Below are 21,887 nucleotides of genomic sequence, written 5' to 3' on the forward strand. Positions count from 1 at the left end.
AAAAAAAAAAAAAAAAAATCTTCTTTTAATAAACCAAAAAGAAGATAGCCACAAAAACATAATACTAATTTTAACAATAAAAATAACAGGAAGCAACAATCATTTTTTCCTTAATATCTCTTAATATCAATGGACTCAAGTCCCCAATAAAAAGACATAGATTAACAGACTGGATACATAAACAGGAAACAACATTTTGCTGCATACAGGAAACCCACCTCAGTGACAAAGACAGACACTACCTCAGAGTAAAAGGCTGGAAAACAATTTTCCAAGCAAATGGTCCCAAGAGAAAAGATGGAGTAGCCATTCTAATATAGAATAAAATTGACTTTCAACCTAAAGTTATCAAAAAAGATAACAGAACACTGCATACTCATCAAAGGTAAATCTACCAAGAAGAACTCTAAATTCCGAACATCTATGCTCCTAGTGGAAGGACACCCAAAGCACTCATTTCACCGCACATAATAATAGTGGGAGACTTCAACACCTCACTCTCAGCAACAAACAGATCATGGAAACAGAAACTAAACAGAGACAGTGAAATTAACAGAAGTTATGAAACAGATGGATTTAACAGATATCTATAGAACATTTTATCCTAAAACAAAAAAATATACCTTCTTTTCAGCACCTCATGGTACATTCTCCAAAATTGAACATAAAATGGGTCACAAAGTAGGCCTCAACAGATACAAGAAGATTGAAATAATCCCATGCCTCCTATCAGATCATGACGAACTAAGACTGCTCCTCAATAACAACATAAGCAATAGAAACCCCACATACACATGGAAGCTTAACAACACTCTGCTCAATGATAACTTGGTCAAGGAAGGAATAAATAAAGAAGTTAAAGACTTTTTAGAGTTTAATGAAAATGGAGCCACCACATACCCACACTTATGGAACACAATGAAAGCAGTGCTAAGAGGAAAACTCATAGCTCTAAGTGCCTCCAAAAAGAAACTGGAGAGAGCATACACCAGCAATTTGACAACACATCTGAAAGCTCTAGAGCCAAAAGAAACAAATACACCCAAGAGGAGTTGAAGGCAAGAAATAATCAAACTCAGGGCTGAAATCAACCAAGTAGAAACAAAAAGAACTATGCAAAGAGTCAAACAAACCATGACCTGGTTCTTTGAGAAAATCAACAAGATAGATAAACCCTTAGCCAGGCTAACCAGGGGGCACAGAGACATAATTAACAAAATCAGAAATGAAAAGGGAGATATAACAACAGAAGACGAGGATCCAAAAAATCATAGATCCTACTATAAAAGTCTATACTCAACAAAACTGGGAAATCTGGATGAAATGGACATTTTTTAAGATCTAAATCAAGATCAGATAAATGTTCTAGAGAGTCCCATATCCCCTAAAGAAATAGAAACAGTCATTAATAGTCTCTGACAAAAAAAAAAAGCCCAGGACCAGATGGGTTTCAAACCTAATACCAATACTCCTCAAGATATTCCACAAAATAGGAACAGAAGGTACTCTACCCAATTCATTCTGTGAAACCACAAATACACTGATACCTAAACCACACAAAGAACCAACATAGAAAGAGAACTTCAGACCAATTTCCCTTATGAATATTGATGTAAAAGTACTCAATAAAATTCTGGTGGGATTGCAAGCTGGTACAAGCACTCTGGAAATCAGTTTGATCGTTCCTCAGAAAATTCGGCATAGTAGTACCTGAGGAGCCTGCAATACCACTCCTTGGCATATATGCAGAAGATGCTCCAACATGTAAGAACACATGCTCCACTATGTTCATAGCAGCCTTATTTATAATAGCCAGAAGCTGGAAAGAATCCAGATGTCCCTCAACAGAGGAATGGATTCAGCAAATATGATATATTTACACAATGAGGTACTAATCAGTTATTAAAAACAATGAATTCATGAAATTTTTAGGCAAATGAATGGAACTAGAAAGTAACCTGTGTGAGATAACCCAATCACAAAAGAACACACATGGTATGCACTCACTGATAAGTGGATGTTAGCCCAATAGCTCGGAATACCCAAGATACCATTCACAGACCACATGCAGCTCAAGAAGAAGGAAGACAAAAGTGTGTATACTTTGGTCTATCTTAGAAAGGGGAACAAAATACCCATGAAATGACTTACAGAGACAAAGTGTGGAGCAGACACTGAAGCAAAGGCCATCAAGAGCTGTCCTATCTGAGGATCCATCCTATATACAGTCATCAATCCCAGATACTATTATGGATGCCAACAAGTGCTTGCTGACAGAAAAGCCTGATATAGCTGTCTCCTGAGAGCCTCTACTAGTGCTTGACAAATACATAGATAGGTGCTCTCAGCCAACCATTGGACTAAGCATAAGGTCCCCAATGGAGGATATAGAGAAAGGATTTGCAGCCCCATAAGAGGAACAACAATATCAACCAACCAGTATTCCCAGAAATCCGAGGGACTAAATCACCAACCAAAGAGTACACATGGAGGGACTCATGGCTCCAGCTGTATATGTAGCAGATGATGGCCTTGCTAGTCATCAATGGAAGGAGAGGCCCTTGGTCCTGTGAAGGCTTTATGTTCCAGTGCAAGGGAATGCCAGGGGCATGAATTAGGAGTGGGTGGGTTGGTGAGCAGGGTAATGGGGGGGGTTAGGAGTTTATTGGAGGGGAAACCAGAAAAGGCTATAGTATTTGAAATGTAAATAAAGAAAACATCTAATAAATTAAAAAAGAAAAAAGAAAAAAAAAAGAACTTTGATCCTTTGGCCTGAGACTATTTCAGACTCCTTTTGTGTAGCCAACATTAATGAAACCTGTAGCCTGAAAAAAAAAAAAAAACTTGAAATCTACAAAGACTGGAATAAAATCAGGGACCTAACTTACTAGTTCTTTACCCCATGTTTTTTAAATCCATGAAAAAGCCTTTGTAATGACATATTTATGTGGCTAAGAACAATAACTTCCTAATAGTAATATTTATCTATAACTCTGCTGTACTTCATGTAAAGATTTGTTAGAGGTGAAATAATACCACACTCCCAAATGGAACAGACAGAAACAGAAACAGACTGCTTCCTTGATAAATGCCTAGTCAAGGTAAAAGTAGCCTTTGATATTTCAAAGAGCATAGAGTTAGTTATATACCATAATTGTTGCCACTTTTGTTTGTTTGTTTGTTTTATTTTTGTTTGGCTTTATTCTTCCATCCTGACTGAAATGTCTGCTCTCTCACCTTCTCCAAACCGCCCCTCCCCTCTCCTCCAGGTCCACTGTTCCTCTCTCTTCAGATAATAAAAGCAGGCTTCCTAGTGATATTGAACAAACTCAGCATAACTAGATGCAATAAGACTAGCCCTAAGAGAGGAAGGATTGCAGGAGCCAGAGATGCTGGGGATAGCAGGAGAACATAGCCCACAGAATCAATTAAGCAGAGCTCCTAGGAGGTTACAGAGACTGAACCAGCAGCCATGGAGCCTGCACTGGTCCACACCAGGCCCTCTGTGGACATGCTGTGGCTCTTTACCTTGGGTTTTCTGTTGCACTCCTAACAGTAGGAGTGTGGCTTGCTCTGATTCTCTTGCCTGCTCATGGGACCTTTTTCTCCTACTAGGTTTTTTATTTTTTACTCAGCCTTGATATGAAGATATATACCTTCTCTTTATGCCCTTTTTATTGTTGATTATTTTTATGTTTTCAGAGTCCTTGATATCATGGAGCAATTATGTCAATGAATCATTGCTCTAATCATATAGTAATACATAATTAATGATATTTCTACATGTGACATAATTTTTTCCCTTAAACTATTTCCTTAAACCCCAAACCTTATGGCTAAAGGACCATCGTGAGCATACATACTCATTTCCAACAGTCACCAAGCTGCATTTTTAATCAGTCTACATTTGTGCACAGAGTACACTAAAAGACACTATGGAGGTATAGTGTGGGCACTAACTTCCCAGAGAAGCAGTGAGAGTACTTTTACACCTGCTTAGCTACAGAGTGCTATTAATTAACTAATGCAAACAAGACCATTTAGACGACCCAAAAGGAACCATTACTTTGGACAGTGCTTTTAGTCTACTAGCATTTCTTTCTTCCATCCTTACTTAGATACTAGCAATTGCATCTTGGACCTTGACATGAAGTCATTAATTTTGCTGTAGACTATTTGAGTAGAGAATGCTTTACTTGGACTTCTACAGCATCTCTTTGCCTACATGAGGTTATATTTCTATAGAGAGTGGATGAGCTCACTGAGAGTCATAAAGCCTGTCTTACTGCTAGTAGTGTACATAAAGTGCCCAAGCAATTCAAAAAAAGCCAGCCTCTTTCATCTCAGGAGATACCATATAGCCAGAAGTCTGACACACCAGACACTGGGCTGGTGTGAAATATACTACTGCAAACCACTAATATTCCATCCATTTTTTCAAAGGCAGCTTCTGCTGATGATATTTTAAGTAATACTTATAAAATTTAATGTAATGTCTTATTGCCAATTATTTTTATTATATAAACCATCAACATCCCTTTTTCCAAAAGCAACTTCTACTAATAATATTGTAAGTAATACTTCTAAAATTCATAGAGGCAAGCATTGTAATTTCAGGCTGTTTAGTACATATATAAGAATTGTATGCTTGAAAATAATTAATAATTTCCTTATGTTTATTTTAAATTGAATTTTTAGGATGCAGTTTTCCCATATTCTGTTCAAACTGAGAATACTAATAAAAAAATAACAAGCCAAACAATTCGTTACTTATGAGGGCATAAAATGCATTATAACCTTTTTCATTTTTCTACAAATAATGAATCAAATAACATAATATAAATAAACTAAAAATTGGACTTCAAATATTATTGCATGTATTACATGTTTTGATGTGGTAGATGCATTTTAAATTACTCTCTTATTATACAAATCATGTTTCCAATGACTTAATTGCAGATATATTCTGTATATTTGCTTTTAAAGTCATTTATTCTCTTGAAAAAATCAGAAGTATGCCTGTTAAGTGTTCCCTTTCATGATCGATTATATGGACAGACTCACCAAACAGGTACAAGATTTCCTTTAGCCTGTCATGTTTCAGTACCCCAATCCTATTCACGCTCTCTACCCATCTAGACTGTGTATCCCTTGTCCTGTTGGTCATAATCAGAAATTCCTATTGATTTACATGGATAAGTGTTAATTAAACTAACTTAAACTGATTTTTTTTGCTGTTATGTATCATTTTGCTGTTTTATACCAATAGCTCATTTTGCTATTTGAAAAGATGTTTATAACAAGAGTTTATCAATGTTAAATATTCTGCCAAGTAAATGTAGCATAATTTTTGTTGAATCAAATTCTCCTTTATGCTAAGTGGTTACCTGAATTCCACAATGTACCACACATGCATGCTGCCTGACTCTTCTACAGTTTATTATGTGTCTATGCATGGCCATCACAGTTTTTGACTCCCATAGTGTGTCACATGTATTTATGCATGCCCATAGGCTGCCTCATTTTTGTAGTGTATGATGTATAATATATCATGCCCGTGAGGCTTTATAGACAGCACCTCATTCTTTCAGAGCTTGATATATAATATGTATGTAGTGTTGACTTTGCCTTTGGTTCAGCTTTCAAAGCAAGTAAGTACCCATCTGCTCATCATGCTGAGTCACATAGCATGCCATTTTATTTGGACTGGTTACAATGCCTTTTAATTGGTTTGATAATTCCATTGCTATATACAATATTAAATACAGTTTGGCAAATGAATGCCACTTGAGTCACAACTTCCTAAAACATACTAATATTTTTGGTTCAGATGAACCCCTCATAAGGAGTTATCTGAAAAATAAACTTGGCTGTATAAATAAAATCATGAGTTGAATTTTTTTAAAAAGATTTCAAGCAGCTGGACACATGCTCATTTGATTATCTTGGGAAAATACATAAAAAACATTTAGATACTTGTCTTTGAAAAGTCCAGCTCCAAGTTGAAAACAATAACACTTCTGTGAGTTATAAAGGAAGCTAAAGTTTGGTAGTTGGTAAACAACATTATTTGTTAGAAACATTCTTTAAGTAATTTAAAGAAGTTAGTAGCTACAGAATTGTTTAATACTAGCCAAACTAGAGAACTTGGGTTCTGTTTTGTTTTTCTGTTTTGTTGTTGTTGTTGTTGTTGTTTTGTTCTGTCTTGCTCTTCAATTATTTTTACATTCATCTTATCATCAGAAAAAATAGAAGGAAAAATGAAATGAATAACAATTTAGCATAACCAAATAGGAATTTCTGATATCAGTCTGATGTAGGGAAATGGTTACAAAGTGATATTTGAATTTAATGTCTATGTTATCTGTATTCAAAAAAATGTCCAGGAAGATGTGCCTGTTTATTTTTGGCTGCAACCTAGGAACTTGGGCTTAGGGTAGAGTGCTACCCATTGAGTTTGTGAGCCTGGGCTGGTCATGTTTTCCTTTGGTAAGTTTGAAATTTTGGAGAATGTGAAGCAGAAACCTGTGGTGGTCCACTCCCAACAAATGCCTGAGAGACAAGCATCTAACATACTTCCCTAGTTAGCATTCCACATGCAGTGCTACCTCCACAAGTTCAGCTTGTTGTGACAGAAATAGCATGGTGTCTGTTCCCTAGGGAACACAGTGTCTCTGCCAGTAGTTCTGAAAGGAAAAGTGCGAGATCAAGGCTCTGGCTAGTCAATTTCCTGGTGAGGGGTTTCTTCCTGCCTTCATCGTGTGTATGCACACGATAATAGGGGTAGATCCTGTTTTATGCTGTGTATGAAAAGTCACTGTTGCCATTAATGAAGCCTCAGCCTTTATAATATGCTAACCTAATCACTCTGTCACCATCAAACTGAGAACGAGTATCTCCACAAAGGAATTTCCAGGGATGCCTTCATCCTCAGCACTCACACTTGTAGAGAAAGTGAAGAGCATCCTGTGTGACGGTGACAGAAGCGTGTGTCTCCACTTCCATGAGCTTTTCTTTTGTAGTCTTTGCATTTATATTCTTTGCTGTAATACAATGGAGCCTTGTGTATTTCCTTTTGAATCATCTGCTATAGAGTTGTATGAGTGACAAAGTAACGTACTCTAAGTCAGGTCAAAGCAGCCCAGTGCTGTTACTCTGACATCATTTGTCAATGCTTAAATGATCACAGCACTACCAAGAGATTCCTAAGTGAAAATCTAATATTTTTCTCAGGATAATATTAGGATGCTTTTCCAAGTCATCTGACAAATGGGCTTAACCGCATCTTTGCATGTAAATATGAGTTCTTTGGTTTGTTTAAAGGCATTTCTCTGAAGCTCTAATGATTTGCATGGTACCTGCCCTTACACATTTGGATATTAATTGGGAAGTAGTCTTTATCAGCACTCCAAAGACTTTGTCCTTCAGTTCTGCCTGGGTTATCTTCAGTCCTTATTTACAATGCCCTGTTACAATATACATTTTTTTTGATCTGTGTAGAGCTGTCTTCCATCACTGATGTCTCACTCATTCCTTCTATGAGGAAGTATATTCTCCAGGCTTCTGTTTGTTGCTGTGTACTAGAAATTTAGGGATATGATGTATGTTATGATTATTTTCAGTATTTATTTTAAAACCAAGTCTGGGATCTAAGTTTAGGTATTAACAATGGTCTTTAAAAAGTTAAAAGGCAAAAGAAAAGGGAAAAAAGAAAAAGAAGAGAAAGAAAAGAAAAGAAAAAAGAATAAAAAAAAATAAAGTCTGTGATGATTACCAGAAGACTAAATTAGTAAGGTGGTGTTAAGGAATAATCTTCTTTCCCAGATATTGTCTCTCATCCCTCCTTTCATATGTATCTGGCGTACTGTTAGTTATATCTTTCTCTTTGAATGTACTTCCACACTAGCTACAATATACAGAGTTCAGCAGACTGCTACACACACACACACACACAATAGGAAGACTGGTAATCACTTGAATTTTAGACACACTTGGCTATGTTAATAGTCCCAGGAAGCCACAAGTTCACATGCAGAATAAAATGGAAAAGCTTTTTGTTAAATTTCTGTCTGACAGGCAGAATTCATAATGGATTATGCAGGTAAATCAGGACAGATACACACACTGTCACAGCCTCCATCTACCTTTAGTTTGGCAGTTTTGAACAAACTGACGAGTTTTTCTGTTTCTGGGGGTCTTGAAGTAATTTTAAGATATAAGGAGTTTATATGAGAAAATACTTAAACTGTACAACTTATTATATTAAAAGTATAAGTTTTTGCTTCGATTGAGAACAAAATACATACTCCATGTTTAATAGAGTTAAGAATTAAAAGTGCAGCAGACAAGTAGAAGAAAGAATGATGTTTTCTCCAGGATACTTTCTATCAAAGGTAGTCTTTTTAATCTCTTCCTGACTGAAACAACAGCAGGAATGCGTGCAGAAAGTGTCTGTAGTCATCCTTCCGGGGTCCAGTACCTGTTCAGTTCTTGTCTAGCTGCCAACACGGTGGTCCCCTTTACCAGGAGAACTCAGAGACTCTTTACAACCATTATTTCAAAGGTTTGTATCTTAAACCAGCTTAAGTTGTATCTGTTGCTCACTCCAGTTGTATTAGTGTACAAATTTGACATGGGCTCAGCATCACATGCATATTAATCTATCATAATCATATTTTAAATTAATTAATTAATTTTTATACTCCATATTTTATCCCCCCATCCACCCTCTGACTGCTCCACATCCCATACCTCCTCACCACCCCCTGTCTTCACATGGATGTCTCTACCCCCATCCCCACCTGACCCCACCTGACCTCTAAACTCCCTGCGGCCTCTAGTCTCTTGAGAGTTAGGTTCATCATCTCTGAATTAACACACACTGGGCAGTCCTCTACTGTATGTGTGTTGGATGCCTCATATCAGCTGGTGTATACTGCCTGTTTGGTGGTCCAGTGTTTGAGAGATCTCAGGAGTCCAGATTGAGACTGCTGGTCCTTCTACAAGATCACCCATCTCTTCAGCTTCTTTCAGCCTTCCCTAATACAACACAGGGGTAAGATGCTTCTGTCCATTGGTTAGGTGCAAATATCTGCATCTGACTCTTTCAGCTGCCTGTCAGGTCTTCTGGAGTGCAGTCATGCTAGGTACCTTTTTGTGAGCAGCTCCATAGCCACAGTAATAGTGTCAGGCCTTGGGGCCTCCCCTTGAGCCGGATCCCTCTTTGGGCCTGTTGCTGGACCTTCTTTTCCTCAGGCTTCAGACAGGAACAATTATGAGTTAGAGTTTTAACTGTGGGATGGCAAATCCCTCCCTCATTTTATGCCCTGTCTTCCTGCTGGAGGTGGGCTCTATAAGTTCCCTCTCCCTACTGTGGGACATTTCATCTAAGGTCCCTCCCTTTGAGATCTGAGAGTCTCTCGCCTCCCATGTCTCTGGTACATTCTGTAGGATCCCCCCAACCTCTGACCTAGAGCTCTCAGGTGTGCTGCTAAGTTGTTAGTGTAAGATCTCTCCAGTTTCTTTACCAGGGCACTTAGTGATATGAATTTTCCTCTTAGTACTGCTTTCATTGTATCCCATAAGTTTGGGTATGATGTGTCAACATTTTCATTAAATTCCAGGAACTCTTTCATTTCTTTATTTCTTCCCTGACCAAATTATCATTGAGTAGACAGCTTCCACATGTATGTGGGCTTTCTGTTGTTTTTGTTGTTATTGAAGAACAGCCTTAGGCCAAGGTGATCTCATAGGATGCATGATATTATTTCAATTTTCTTGTATCGCTTGAGGGTTGTTTTGTGACCAATTATATGGTCAATTTTGGAGAAGGTACCATGAGGTGGTGAGAAGGTGGTGTATTCTTGTGTTTTAGGGTAAAATGTCCTATAGATATATGTTAAATCCATTTGGTTCGTAACCTCTCTTAGTTTCACTGTGTCTCTGTTTAGTTTCTGTTTCAATGACCTGTCCATTAGTAAGAGTGGGGCATTGAAGTCCCCCACTATTATTATGTGGAGTTCAATGTGTGGTTTGAGCTTTACTAAAATTTCTTTTATGATTGTAGGTGTCTTACATTTGGGGCATAGATGTTCAGAATGGATTCTTTCTCTTGGTGAATTTTCCTCTTGATGAATATGAAGTGTCCTTCCTCATCACACTTGATAACTTTTGTTGAAAGTCTATTTTATTGGATATTAAGATTGCAACTCTTGCTTGCTTCCTGCGACCATTTGTTTGGAAGACCTTTTACTCTGAGATAGTGTCTGTCTTTGTTATTTGGGTGTATTTCTTGTATGTAGCAAAATGCTGGATCTTGTTTGCATATAAGGTCTATTAGCTTATGTCTTTTGATAGATGAGTTGAATCCATTAATATTGAGAGATATTGAAGAGAGATGAGTATTGGTTCCTGACATATTTGTTTTTATGGGTGGCTTTATGTGCTTGTGTTTCTTTCCTTTTGGCTTTGTTATGATATGCTTAATATCTTGTCCATTCTGTGGTGTTGGTACCTTCCTTGTGTTGGAGTTTTCCTTCTAGGATCATCTGTAGTGCTTGATTGATATTGCTTGAGTTTGATTTTTGCCCTGGAATATTTTGGTTTCTCAACCTATGTTGATTGAGAGTTTGGCTGTATATAGCAGCCTGTGCTGGCATTTGTGTTTTCTTAGACTTTGCATGACCTCTGACTAGGCTCTTCTGGCTTTCACAGTCTCTGTTGAGAAGTCTGGTGTAATTATGATAGGTCTGCCTTTGTATGTTACTTGGCCCCTTTTCCTTGAAGCTTTTAATATTCTTTCTTTGCTCTGTGCATTTAGTGTTTTGATTATTATATGAGGAGAGGATTTTCTTTTCTGTTCCTATTTATTTGGTGTTCTATAGGTTTCTTGTACCTTTATGGCCATTTCTTTCTTTAGGTTGGGGATGTTTTCTTCTATGATTTTGTTGAAGACATTTTCAGGTCCTTTGAGCTGGGAATCTTTGTTCTCCTCTATTCCCATTATTCTTAGATTTAGTCTTTTCATTGTGTCCTGAATTTCTTGGATACTTTGGGTTAGGTGATTTTTATGTTTTGAATTTTTCTTTGAAAGTTGTGTCAGTCTCTTCTATGGTATCTCCTACACCTGAGATTCCCTCTTCTATCCCTTTATTCTGTTGGTGATTCTTGCATCTGTAATTCCTGACCACTTTCCTAGGTTTTCCATTTCCAGGTTTGCCTCCATTTGTGTTTTCTTTATTGTTTCTACTTCCACTTTTAGGTTGTGGATTGCTTTATTCAATTCTTTCACCTGTTTGCCTGTTTCCCTATGTTTATTTCAGTGATTTATTGATATCCTCCTTAAAGTACTCAATTATCTTCATGAAATAGTATTTTAGGACAGATTCTTGGTTTTTCAGGTGCATTGGTGTATTCAGGGCTTACTGTAGTGGGAGAACTGGGTTCTGATGATTCCCCTGTATTTTGACTTCTGTTGCTTATGGCTTTGGGCTTGCCTTTCACCATCTGGATATACCTGCAGTTTGCTGGTCTGGTTGCTTGTCTGAGTCTTCCTCTTTTGTCCCTGGGTTGCTTCATGCTCCTGGTAGGCCTGCAACCTTGGCTGTGGCAGACCACCTGTGGGGCCTTTCAACTGGGGGCTCTTCACAGGGGCAGAGAAGCTGCTGATCTGTTGCCCTGGCTACAGTAAATCTCCTGGGAGGCCTTCAGACTGTTGGATCTTCAGTGGAGCAGTCAAGCTGTTGTCCAACTGCTCTGAGTACAGCTGATCCTCAACTGCTCTGAGTGTAATGGGTCCTCCAGTGTGGGTCAGAATATTGTGTCTTCACTGGAGAAGGCCAGCTAAGAGTCTGCCTCAGCAGAAAGGACCAGGCAGAAGGGGAAGAAGGGTACAGAAGGGAAGTGGTATTCAGGAGGGTGGGGGTTTTGCTGGGTGATGGGTCCCAAGTCCACAGGGACTCTTAGCAGCAGCTCTGGGACTCTGGAGGCCAGCGGTGGGGTTCTTACCAACTGCTCTGAGTGCAACGGGTTCTCTAGGATGGATCAGTATATGATGCCTTCACTGGAGCAGACCAGCCAAGTATCTGCCCCAGCAGAAAGGCCAGGGTGCAAGGGGCAGAAGGGCTCATAATCATATTTTACAAAAGAAGCTATCCAGTATAAGAACAAAAGATGTGGAGCTAGAGAAATACTTTAGTGGTTAAGAACATGAACTGTTCTTCCAAAGGACCAAACTTTAATTCCTAGCACTCACAGCTGGATGCTCACAAGCACATGTAACTTCAGCTCTAGGGAATTCAATACCCCTAACCTCTGAAAGCAACTGAATTCATCAGCATGTGCACACACATGCATGCATACATACACACATGCATACACACACACTCGCACACGCACGCACACACACGCATGCACACACATGTACACACACACACGCATGCACACACACACACACACACACCCACGCATGTGTACGTACACCCAATTTTAAAAGACTCATAGTATGGTAACTAACTGATGGATTATGATGTGCTCTAGCATGATTGAAGCATGGAAGCCTCATCAAGAATGTCCCTCAATATCTGTGGAAGTATTTACAGACACCCTCACACCAAATCCAGGAACTCAAGTCCTAGATATGAAATGCTATATTATTTGCAAGAAATCTATAGTTCTCTCCATATATTTTAATCATCTCTGGATTTCTTATAACTACTAATATAATGGATACTATATACATAGCCCATATACTGCATCTTGTAGGAGATAATAAGAAAATAGGAAAATAGGTCAGTATATGTTCAATACAGACTTTTTCTTTTTGAAGATTTCTAGTCAAATCCATAAAATAAGAATTCCTAGAATATGAAGTGCTGATTGGGTGTTAATCACTAATGAGAAGACATTCTAGCAGTGTGTGAATGACTGGGTAGCAATTAGAAAGTAACTAATGTGGAAGTAAATCACAGCTAGACTGGAGAACCCACACCATTCCAGTGCTATAGACTTAGGAGATGGGAAGAATTCACCTACAGAGATTGGACAAGGCAGAGAGGTGCACATTTGACAAGGAACAAAGGATTTAATTATCTGTGAGTGGATAGCTTTCTTGTCCTTCAACACCTTGCCTACCAGGAAACCATTTCAGCATCAGCTTCTAGATACCTACTGACAGAAGCAGATTCTTTCATTACTTTCTTTAGTCTTGTTCATGCAGAATTTTTTAAATTTGGAATTAAATTTTTTATATTTCTTCTTTTTATTTAATCTTTTCTTACACTCCAGATTTTATTCCCCTCCCACTCCACCCTCTGACGGTTCCACAGCCCATACCTCCTCCCTGCCCCCTGTCTCCATGAGGATGTCCCTACCCTCCTACCCCCACCTTACTAGACTAGGCCACCCTGGGGCCTCCAGTCTCTTGAGGGTTAGGTGCATCTTCTCTGACTGAACCCAGACCTGGTAGTTTTTTGCTGTATATGCTGGGGCTCATATCAGCTGGTGTATGCTGCCTGCTTGGTGGTCCAATGTCTGAGAGATCTCGGGGGTCCAGATTAATTGAGACTGCTGGTCCTTTTACGTGATCACCCTTCTCTTCAGCTACATCTTAACCATTATATAGAGCTGCTTTATTGTAGGTTTCTATTTTAGAATCATCTGAAGAATAGTTTATACTCAATTTCTAATAAACTTTGATATTCAGATTTTTGTGCCATTTGTTATGTGCTGTAGCAGTCCACTGTAACACAAGAGAGTAAACTGGACATTATAAGTCACACATTGGAGCAGAGTTCCCCTATACTCAGTTTTACCTTTGTGAGTCAGTTTTAGATCTTCAGTAATAACTGAAAAAGTGAATGGATACATGCAATATTATATCTTTATATAGTCATTCACCCATTGGAAGCTGTAACACTGCAAATGTAAAGTATGTGCATCTCACCACAGTCATTCCTGCCAGCCACCACAACTCTAGGACCAAAATGAATAAGTAAATAAACTAAAACCAATAAAACAACAAAAATGTCTACCCTTTCTTGGAGTTACTTACTGTATTTTCATTTCCTTCCTTGTCAGGAATCCTCATCATGATGTCCATGTGCAAAGAGGTGCACGTGTATGAGTACATCCCATCTGTCCGACAGACAGAGCTTTGCCACTACCATGAGTTGTACTACGATGCAGCCTGCACCTTGGGGGCCTACCACCCACTGCTCTATGAAAAGCTACTGGTACAGCGCCTTAACACAGGCACCCAGGCAGATTTACATCACAAGGGCAAGGTAGTCCTGCCAGGCTTCCAGACCCTTCAGTGCCCAGTAACCAGCCCTAACAATACACACTCTTAAAATGGAACTTTTGGGAACTGATGTGCAATAAGGTACTACTGTTGTCCTCAAAGTCACACAAAAATACTTGAAGATAGATTTAGACAATGTATTGTCTTTAACTGTAACTTAGTGCTCATGAGAACTCTTTCTAGTCTAAGCCATTGGGTAACTATTACTGCTATGAATATAGAAATGGAACTTTAAAACCACCCAAGAAAGAAGCCAAAATAAGATATATAGAAAACAGATTTTTACTCATGGGCATGATACCTCTAAACATGTTAACCTCTACAGCAGGAACACTTGTTATCACAGTTGGTTCCAACCACAAGTGGGGGTGATACTACTGATGATTCAGTTTCCATCTAGAAATATCCAAGCTGAGTTCCTGTAGCTAGCAATCACTTATACCTCCATTTCTCATTAAGCATCCTGGAATCTATGATGAATGTCTGAATTCTCACTCAGATGTGTTCGATATTGCTTCATCTATCGTGTTAGGCACATGATTTTCAACAACAGCTTCACAGCTTTGCTTCCCAGTGTTCTCTGAATGTTATAACTGAGAACAAAGCCACACTTGTACAAAAGTAAAAATCACAAGACATAAGAAGTCAAACAAAACTTCTGCCGGCAGCAAAGAATAACACCTTTGCCTGCAACAACAGACTGTACCTGGCCAACAACACTGCACACAGATGGCAGTACAGGTGGTGTGTGCAGGGTGATGACTGGTCAAGTGTCCCTCCCATGGCTTTTCAACTTTATATTCCTCATTTCCAGATCACTCTGCAGCTCTCAGATAGCCAGTGATGTGCTGGGCAGTTACTGCATCCTTCCAGGTCAGACAGGGGACACCCTTGTTCCTTTCAAGCTATAAAAAATAGCTTCAAAACATGCACTCTGATCTGCATGGGATGCACACTTCCCTGTCAGTTCTATTGGAAACTCTTGTAGGTTTTTCTCAACTATTACAAAATTGACCCTTTGCTCTTAATGTTGCCCAGGTTTAAGCATAAACAGCTAGGAATCCACCTTTGGTTTTGTGGGTATGTTTTATGTTAAGAATGTGATGGAGGCACAGAATTGTTTTTTAACAATTAACTTAAAACTTTTTGAAGATGACAATAATACTTTATTTAAATGAACCAGCCTAACCCTTGCAAAATGTGTGGCTATCAAAATATTGTAGGAAAAAAAATGTTTTGCTATGTGTTTATTCTGGGATGCTCTATTGATTATTTCCAGAGAAAGTAAAGTTTTCAGAGACCACCAGTTTCTGTTTGGGTATTACCCACTGCAGAGCTCAAGCAGGAATGAAAATGTCCTCAGTGGCTTACTACAACAGTGAAGTGAGAGAAGTTGAGCTTTCAGTTATGAGATGTCTGCTGACATCCATTCTGAGTGACTGAGTATCATCTTCTACTCAGCCTGGTCCAACCATGTAATCTCATAAAAGCTCAGCCTCATCACCATGATGACATGTCTAATCATCTCTGTAACTCTAGTGGAGGCACTGCTCATGTGGGATGAGCTTTTTCTCCAGTGGTCCTTGGAGCTTTCTAGATCATCCAGCTTTTGCAATTTTAAATGATCATAACCAGTAAGTTTCTTTTTAGTCTTGAATGGGCTTCACTTAGAGGCATAATTATTATCCATGACAATGCCCTTTGGTGGCCTGAGAATTTGGTTAGAGAATAACTTATTGAGGTCAGTGTAAATATTCAAATTCAAAAGCTCCACAAAACACATCAAAGGTTGTTAAATATCATTCTGTTGCTGCACATGTACTTTTAAAAGGCTTCTCTCAGTTTTACATGGAAACTGAAGAACATAAAGGAAATGTAATTAGTTTTTTGAAATTATTATGGCTCTAAAGACCTGTGGAAATCAGAGTCTGTTAAATATTCAGAAAATATGATGCACGTAATAATATGTTTTTGGCTAGCCGCTCTTGTATTTAAAAGTTTGAATAGCTAAGCAGATACTCACATAATGATGGCTAATATGGTGCTGCTTCTTGTGTTAACAAAATGGGTCCCAACAGGCAATGTTTTGCCAGACATTGATTAAATACTTCAACACCACATTTACTACCCTTAAGTGAACCAATAATACCTGCGGAATAGCAACACTAACTATCCTCCCACCTCATTTTTTCCTGGCTCTTGCTCTGGCTCTTCCAGAACCATCTGACCTCTTCTGTGAAAGGACCTTGGTTAGATCCTCATGGTGGCACCAAAAGTCACCTGGTGCTGCTTGTTCCCTGAGGACTAACAGATGTCATAATTCTTTGTGTTTTGAGGAAAATATCACTATTTCTTGTGGTTACTATTGTTGTTCCTATTACAAAGACACTAGCATTGTCCAAAAATGATAATTCAGCCACTCCAAGATTCTAACATTTGTCTCCAACTGTTCACATGAGGCAAGAGGTAATGTATACTGAGCATGCATAACTACAGACAACTCAGTGCAATAATAGGCCCATGTGGTTGACTATGCCTACCACAGCATCTGTTGCAAATACTGGAAAGACGAGTGGTGATCAAACACAAGTTATATGTAAGCATATAAGATGTGCTTTAATCAGCAAATTTGGGGCTTGAGTACATCTGAATTGCTGTATCTCTGTCTACCTGGTCTCTGAGCTCAAGATGTTTTGATTTAGAAATGGAACTTTGCTTGTCTTGACCTCTTGGTCCCTTAGTCACTCAACCTGGACTTTCCAGTAGGCCTATGTCATTGGAGCCATAATATCTGAACAAAAGATGTGCTTCAGTGATCATTAATGTTTTTTGGACTTGACTGTCAAAGAGCCTGGCTTACTCTGTTATGTTTATGAACCAGTACATCTACTGGAACAGAGTTCAGCCTGTGTGGCTAGCTAACCATACTCATATAGTCTGGATTGATTGGACATTGTTTGGGTGCATCAAGTGGAATCAGTCTCCCACAAGTTATGATATGATAAAAGACTTTGGTATGCATCAGCAGCTCGATTAAGTTTCAACAGATTATGTTAGAATACATGTAGAATAGTCTTCAGACCTGTTCCATCACACTGTCACTTTCTGTTTGACTTTCTGATAGTCAAATATTACCCCATGGCTACATGACTGATCAAGGAAGCTCTGTTTAGACATAAATAAGTTAGGTAAAACTGCCTGCATTTCAGCACACTTTTTATATCAGGACATTTCCATTGTGAGATTTTTCCACATTTCTGTCACTTGATATATTTAGATACTTGGTGAATGTGCAACATTTCTCTAGTAGCTCAAGAAAATAAAATGCAAATTCTAGTTCTTGTTTTGTTAAATGAATGGAGCCTTCAATAAGAAAAGAAATAGCAATTCTCTACAAGATTACAGTAGTGGCATTTAAGAATTAAAGCTGCAGATAGAGTTCTAATTCTTAACATAAAAGTGTGCATGTAGATAGTTATATAATTGTATATAAACTTATCTACACACATGGTTGATTTTATTATCTTTTTCACTCATCTTTATAATGAGAGATTTACAACAAAATTTACTTTAGTTATCAAAACACTAAGTTTTTAAGAGAAGGAAGCAAATATTTTATATCCTTCTGCTAAAAGTAAGTCAGTCCTTCTGCCCTCACTATAGACACACTCATATTCTACATATCTTGGCCATACTAACAAACAATAACCAAAATATTGAAAGGTACCATTCACAGAACCATTACTCAAGTGTAGCATTTAGTCAGAAGTATGATATAGCTCTGAATACTGAAGAGTTTGTTGATTGTCCATGGCTTTTATAAGATTAAAAGAAGAAACATTTGTTGATTCTCTGGAAAATAGATTTCAACAAAACAAGTGCAACATTAGCATTCAAATCTAAGTTTACAATACACCCCTGTTAGGCTCTAGATAAATACATATAGAATCTTTCCACTGGAAACCAGTGAAATTTTTTAAAGGCTTTGGGAATTTTTTTGTATGATAATTTTTAAAACAAAATGTGTTCTCTTCAAACTAATTAATGGCTTGAGGTTTTCCAAGAAGCGCATTTTGAAAGTGTTTCTACACATTTTAACACTTGAATATTTTGTATTTTGGTTTTGTATATTTTTATGTGTACACAGTGTACAGACTTGTAAATAAAACATGTTTTCATTTATCTTGAAGTGTCTCTGTTTTAATCTGGAAACATTGAACATATAAATAATTGCATAGCCATGCAGCCTTTCTGAAGGCAATTAAGGCAGTGTAGCACACTGGGCCTGGAAGAGGAGGAGAAACACGAGTGAGCACAGGCATTACCAGGGATTGAGCTTAGTTAGAAATCAGAGGCAGCTTACGTTCAGATCGTATTTTCTTCCTGGTTAATTGTCATCTGGAGAAAAATGACACAGGTGAAAATCAAGTAAAAAGTACACAATTTTGGCTAATATATGTATATGTATATTATATCTCTATATCTATATCTATATCTATATCTATATATCTATCTATATATTGGTTTTTCAAGACAAGGTTTCTCTGTGTAGCCCTGGCTGTCCTGGAACTCACTCTGTAGACCAGGCTGACCTCGAATTCAGAAATCTGACTGTCTCTGCCTCCCAAGTGCTGGGATTAAAGGTATGTGCTACCACTGCCTGGCTTGTATATCTATATCTTAATATTGCCTTTAGAACCAAATATTGTGCTGTGATTAATTTTATTACTCTTTTTATTTACCAGGCTTTATATCACACCTCCTGTAATGTCAAACCAGCATAGGTCTTTACACTACCACAGAAAGGAAAAAAAAAATGAACTAATTAGGTCCTGGAAAGTCATTCTAGGTCATTAGTAGTTTTCTGACTATAATGTGCAGGAATCCTCAAGTCAGAGGATGTGATGTGAAGGCAGATGTGGACAGTTTACTGAGCTTAGGAAGCATATGCCCCTCTGTGATGACTTGGAGGAGACCCCTCTCTTTGCATCATTGGTCATTTGTAATTTGAGGATCACAAAATGGCAGTTTACTTCCAGATACTTAGAACTGGTGTTCTATGCTGTGAAGAGTAGGATAGGGGTAGAAGGTTGCTAATACATGCCCAGAGTGCATGCTGAGATCTATGATACCAGTCTTTTAAGGCAGCCCCTCTCTGGGCAGCTGCCATAATTCTTGATAGTCCCACTGCCCAGCAAACCGCAGATATATTTTTACAGAGACTCTACTAACTCTGCACAGTGACATTTCAATCAATTCAAAGACTATATTCAACTCTTTATACTATATAGTCACTGTGTAATGGGCTGTACTTTTTAGGTACTTTTTAGATAATGTTGAAACTGAGAATATACCCCTATCATTAAGCGAATATACTTTGTATATTAGGAGAAGTTGTGTGTTGAAATTTATGGATAGTCAGACTTTTCCGGAGCTCTGGCACAAAACTGAACTGAAACTTGTATTTCAGGCAAGTACACATCTTACTTTGATGTAAGAAGCTGATCTCTCATTACCATAGCCCAATGCTGACATGAAGTGTAACTGACAGAAGGCCTCCATTGAATGATTTTCCATAGCTCTTCACCCCCCAACTGAACTCTACTCAGGAAACAAATCAAGCTAGCTTAAAGATTGATGTTCCAACTTAGACAGTTTTACAAATCAAATAAGTCAAGGTATAGCAGAAATAATGATACTGGAAATGCAGTACCTTTTTTCTTCACTGAATTCATTATCATCCCAAAGGTAGAGGAAAACACAATAACCAAAGGATTGAAATAACCCATTTTGCAGTTGTAGGTTAAAAGGATAATTGTGAAGAGATTTGAAAGCCTGTAAGCGAGAGCCATGGCTTCAGGAAGAACCTGGAGATAGATACTATACTGGTTAAGTCCACAGCATATCTGTGTTCGGTACTAGAAAGAGTGAGAGTTGATGAGGTGGTTGAGAACCACTACCAGGTAGAACTGCCACTGATGGGGGTCCTGCAAGGATCATACTTGCTATGTTTCAACAACAAATCCATATATAGACCTAGATGTTCACATAGCCATGGTGATAAAACAACAGCCCTATTGCCCTAAAGAGCAGTGAGGCCAGTCTCCTGACAATGGGACTTACCTGATAGCCAAAGCTGGCCTATAGTTGCTTACACTTGATCCCACACATTGGCTAATCAGAACTATAAGTATGAATGCATAAGAAAACTTGGATCGGAACTGTCAGCAGTGTGTATGTGTGTGTATGCAGAGCACCCATTACCTTTGATGAGCCAGTTCTTGCCTGAACTTTAAGTCTGTATTCTAATAAAGAAGGTAACCTGTGTTTTTCTTGGTCCAGACCATTCTACACTGTTTTCTGGACCCAAGAATCAGGCTATAATAAGTACTTTAAAATGACTATAAGAAGTTTGTTATCCTTATTCTTATTTTTCTAAATTATACTGATATCATCTCTTGGATCTACTTTCCAGACAAGGCAAAAGTTACCTTGTTTTCCAACAAATGGTTAAAGAGTACTATACTCTAAACTTATTTTAGCAACATTAACATGGAGCTTGGAACAATACTGAGGTTAACATGGTCCCTGCACAAAGGTAGCATTCAAATTATAGTAGGAGTCCATTTTTTGTAGCAAATGATGTTAAATGACATACGACAGGCCCACACAACAGGCACAGAAATAGATGTCAATTGCTTCTCTTACATGTGGAAGCAAAAATAGTTGATCTAAGTAGGGAGTAAGGGAGTAGGTTAAAAAAGGCTGGAAAGAGGTAAGGGATGGGCTATCACAGTACAAGTAGATAGAATAAGATTGTATGTGCTATGCACTCACTATAGGGAGACTAGAGCTCACAAGTTACTGTAGTTGCTTGAAAGATACCAACATATAGACAAAATACATAAAGAATGAAGGAAATGAAGTAGAAAGTACTCTGATTTGGTAATGCAAAGACTCATTTTACCTGCTACACACATTAGTCCAGAGGCAGACAGTGAAGAGAAAGAACTTTACTACATGATCCACTGACTGATCAGAAATCAGGATTCATCATAAAAGACCATCATTCTATGACCTACATTCAGAGACTGCACACTGGTAGCCTTTCCCACGTGGGGTGTTCAGTCAGATGACATAGCTAATTTATAATAATAATAATAGTTGTGGGGAGCCGTGAAGCTTGAGAGGCATTCGCCATGACAAGATGGCGCCTACTTCCGCTGTCGAGTAAACAACTGTTTGCGCATGTGCTTAGAGAACTGTTTGCGCATGTGCGTAAAGTGAAAAGACGCCATGTCACGGCCCATTCTGGGGCGTCAAGTAGGGTAATGAGCGAACAGCCAATCATGGGCAGACATGCCACGCTGTGGGCAGACACGCCACACTGTGGTGTATATAAGCAGTGCGGATTTTGGGCTCGACCTCTTTTTCCCTCTAGGAGAGGGCAGTAAACGTCATTGCAGAAGGAACCTAGTGTGTCCGCGTGTCTTCTTCCCGGCGAGATGACTGCGCGGGCCACAGCTGGTGCCGAGAAACCCGGGACACCGGGAGAACCTTACAACAGCTGGTAGGTTTCAGAACTGCA

At 38.5% G+C, this 21,887-nt stretch overlaps 1 protein-coding gene across 4 annotated transcripts in view; it reads left to right on the forward strand.

Annotated features, from left to right (window-relative positions):
* Window positions 1-18,481, forward strand: part of St6gal2 (ST6 beta-galactoside alpha-2,6-sialyltransferase 2) — an 86,925-nt gene extending 68,444 nt beyond the window's left edge. For all 4 annotated transcript variants that reach the window (XM_031346989.1, XM_031346988.1, XM_031346991.1 and 1 more), the window contains one exon: window positions 14,077-18,481. In XM_031346989.1, the coding sequence (XP_031202849.1) occupies window positions 14,077-14,348 (272 nt within the window). In that variant the 3' untranslated portion in view covers window positions 14,349-18,481. The remainder of the gene's footprint in view (window positions 1-14,076) is intronic.
* The last annotated feature ends 3,406 nt before the right edge of the window (window positions 18,482-21,887 follow it).

The sequence above is a fragment of the Mastomys coucha genome, unplaced genomic scaffold (assembly GCF_008632895.1).
Source record: "Mastomys coucha isolate ucsf_1 unplaced genomic scaffold, UCSF_Mcou_1 pScaffold3, whole genome shotgun sequence".
Lineage (NCBI taxonomy): Eukaryota > Metazoa > Chordata > Mammalia > Rodentia > Muridae > Mastomys > Mastomys coucha.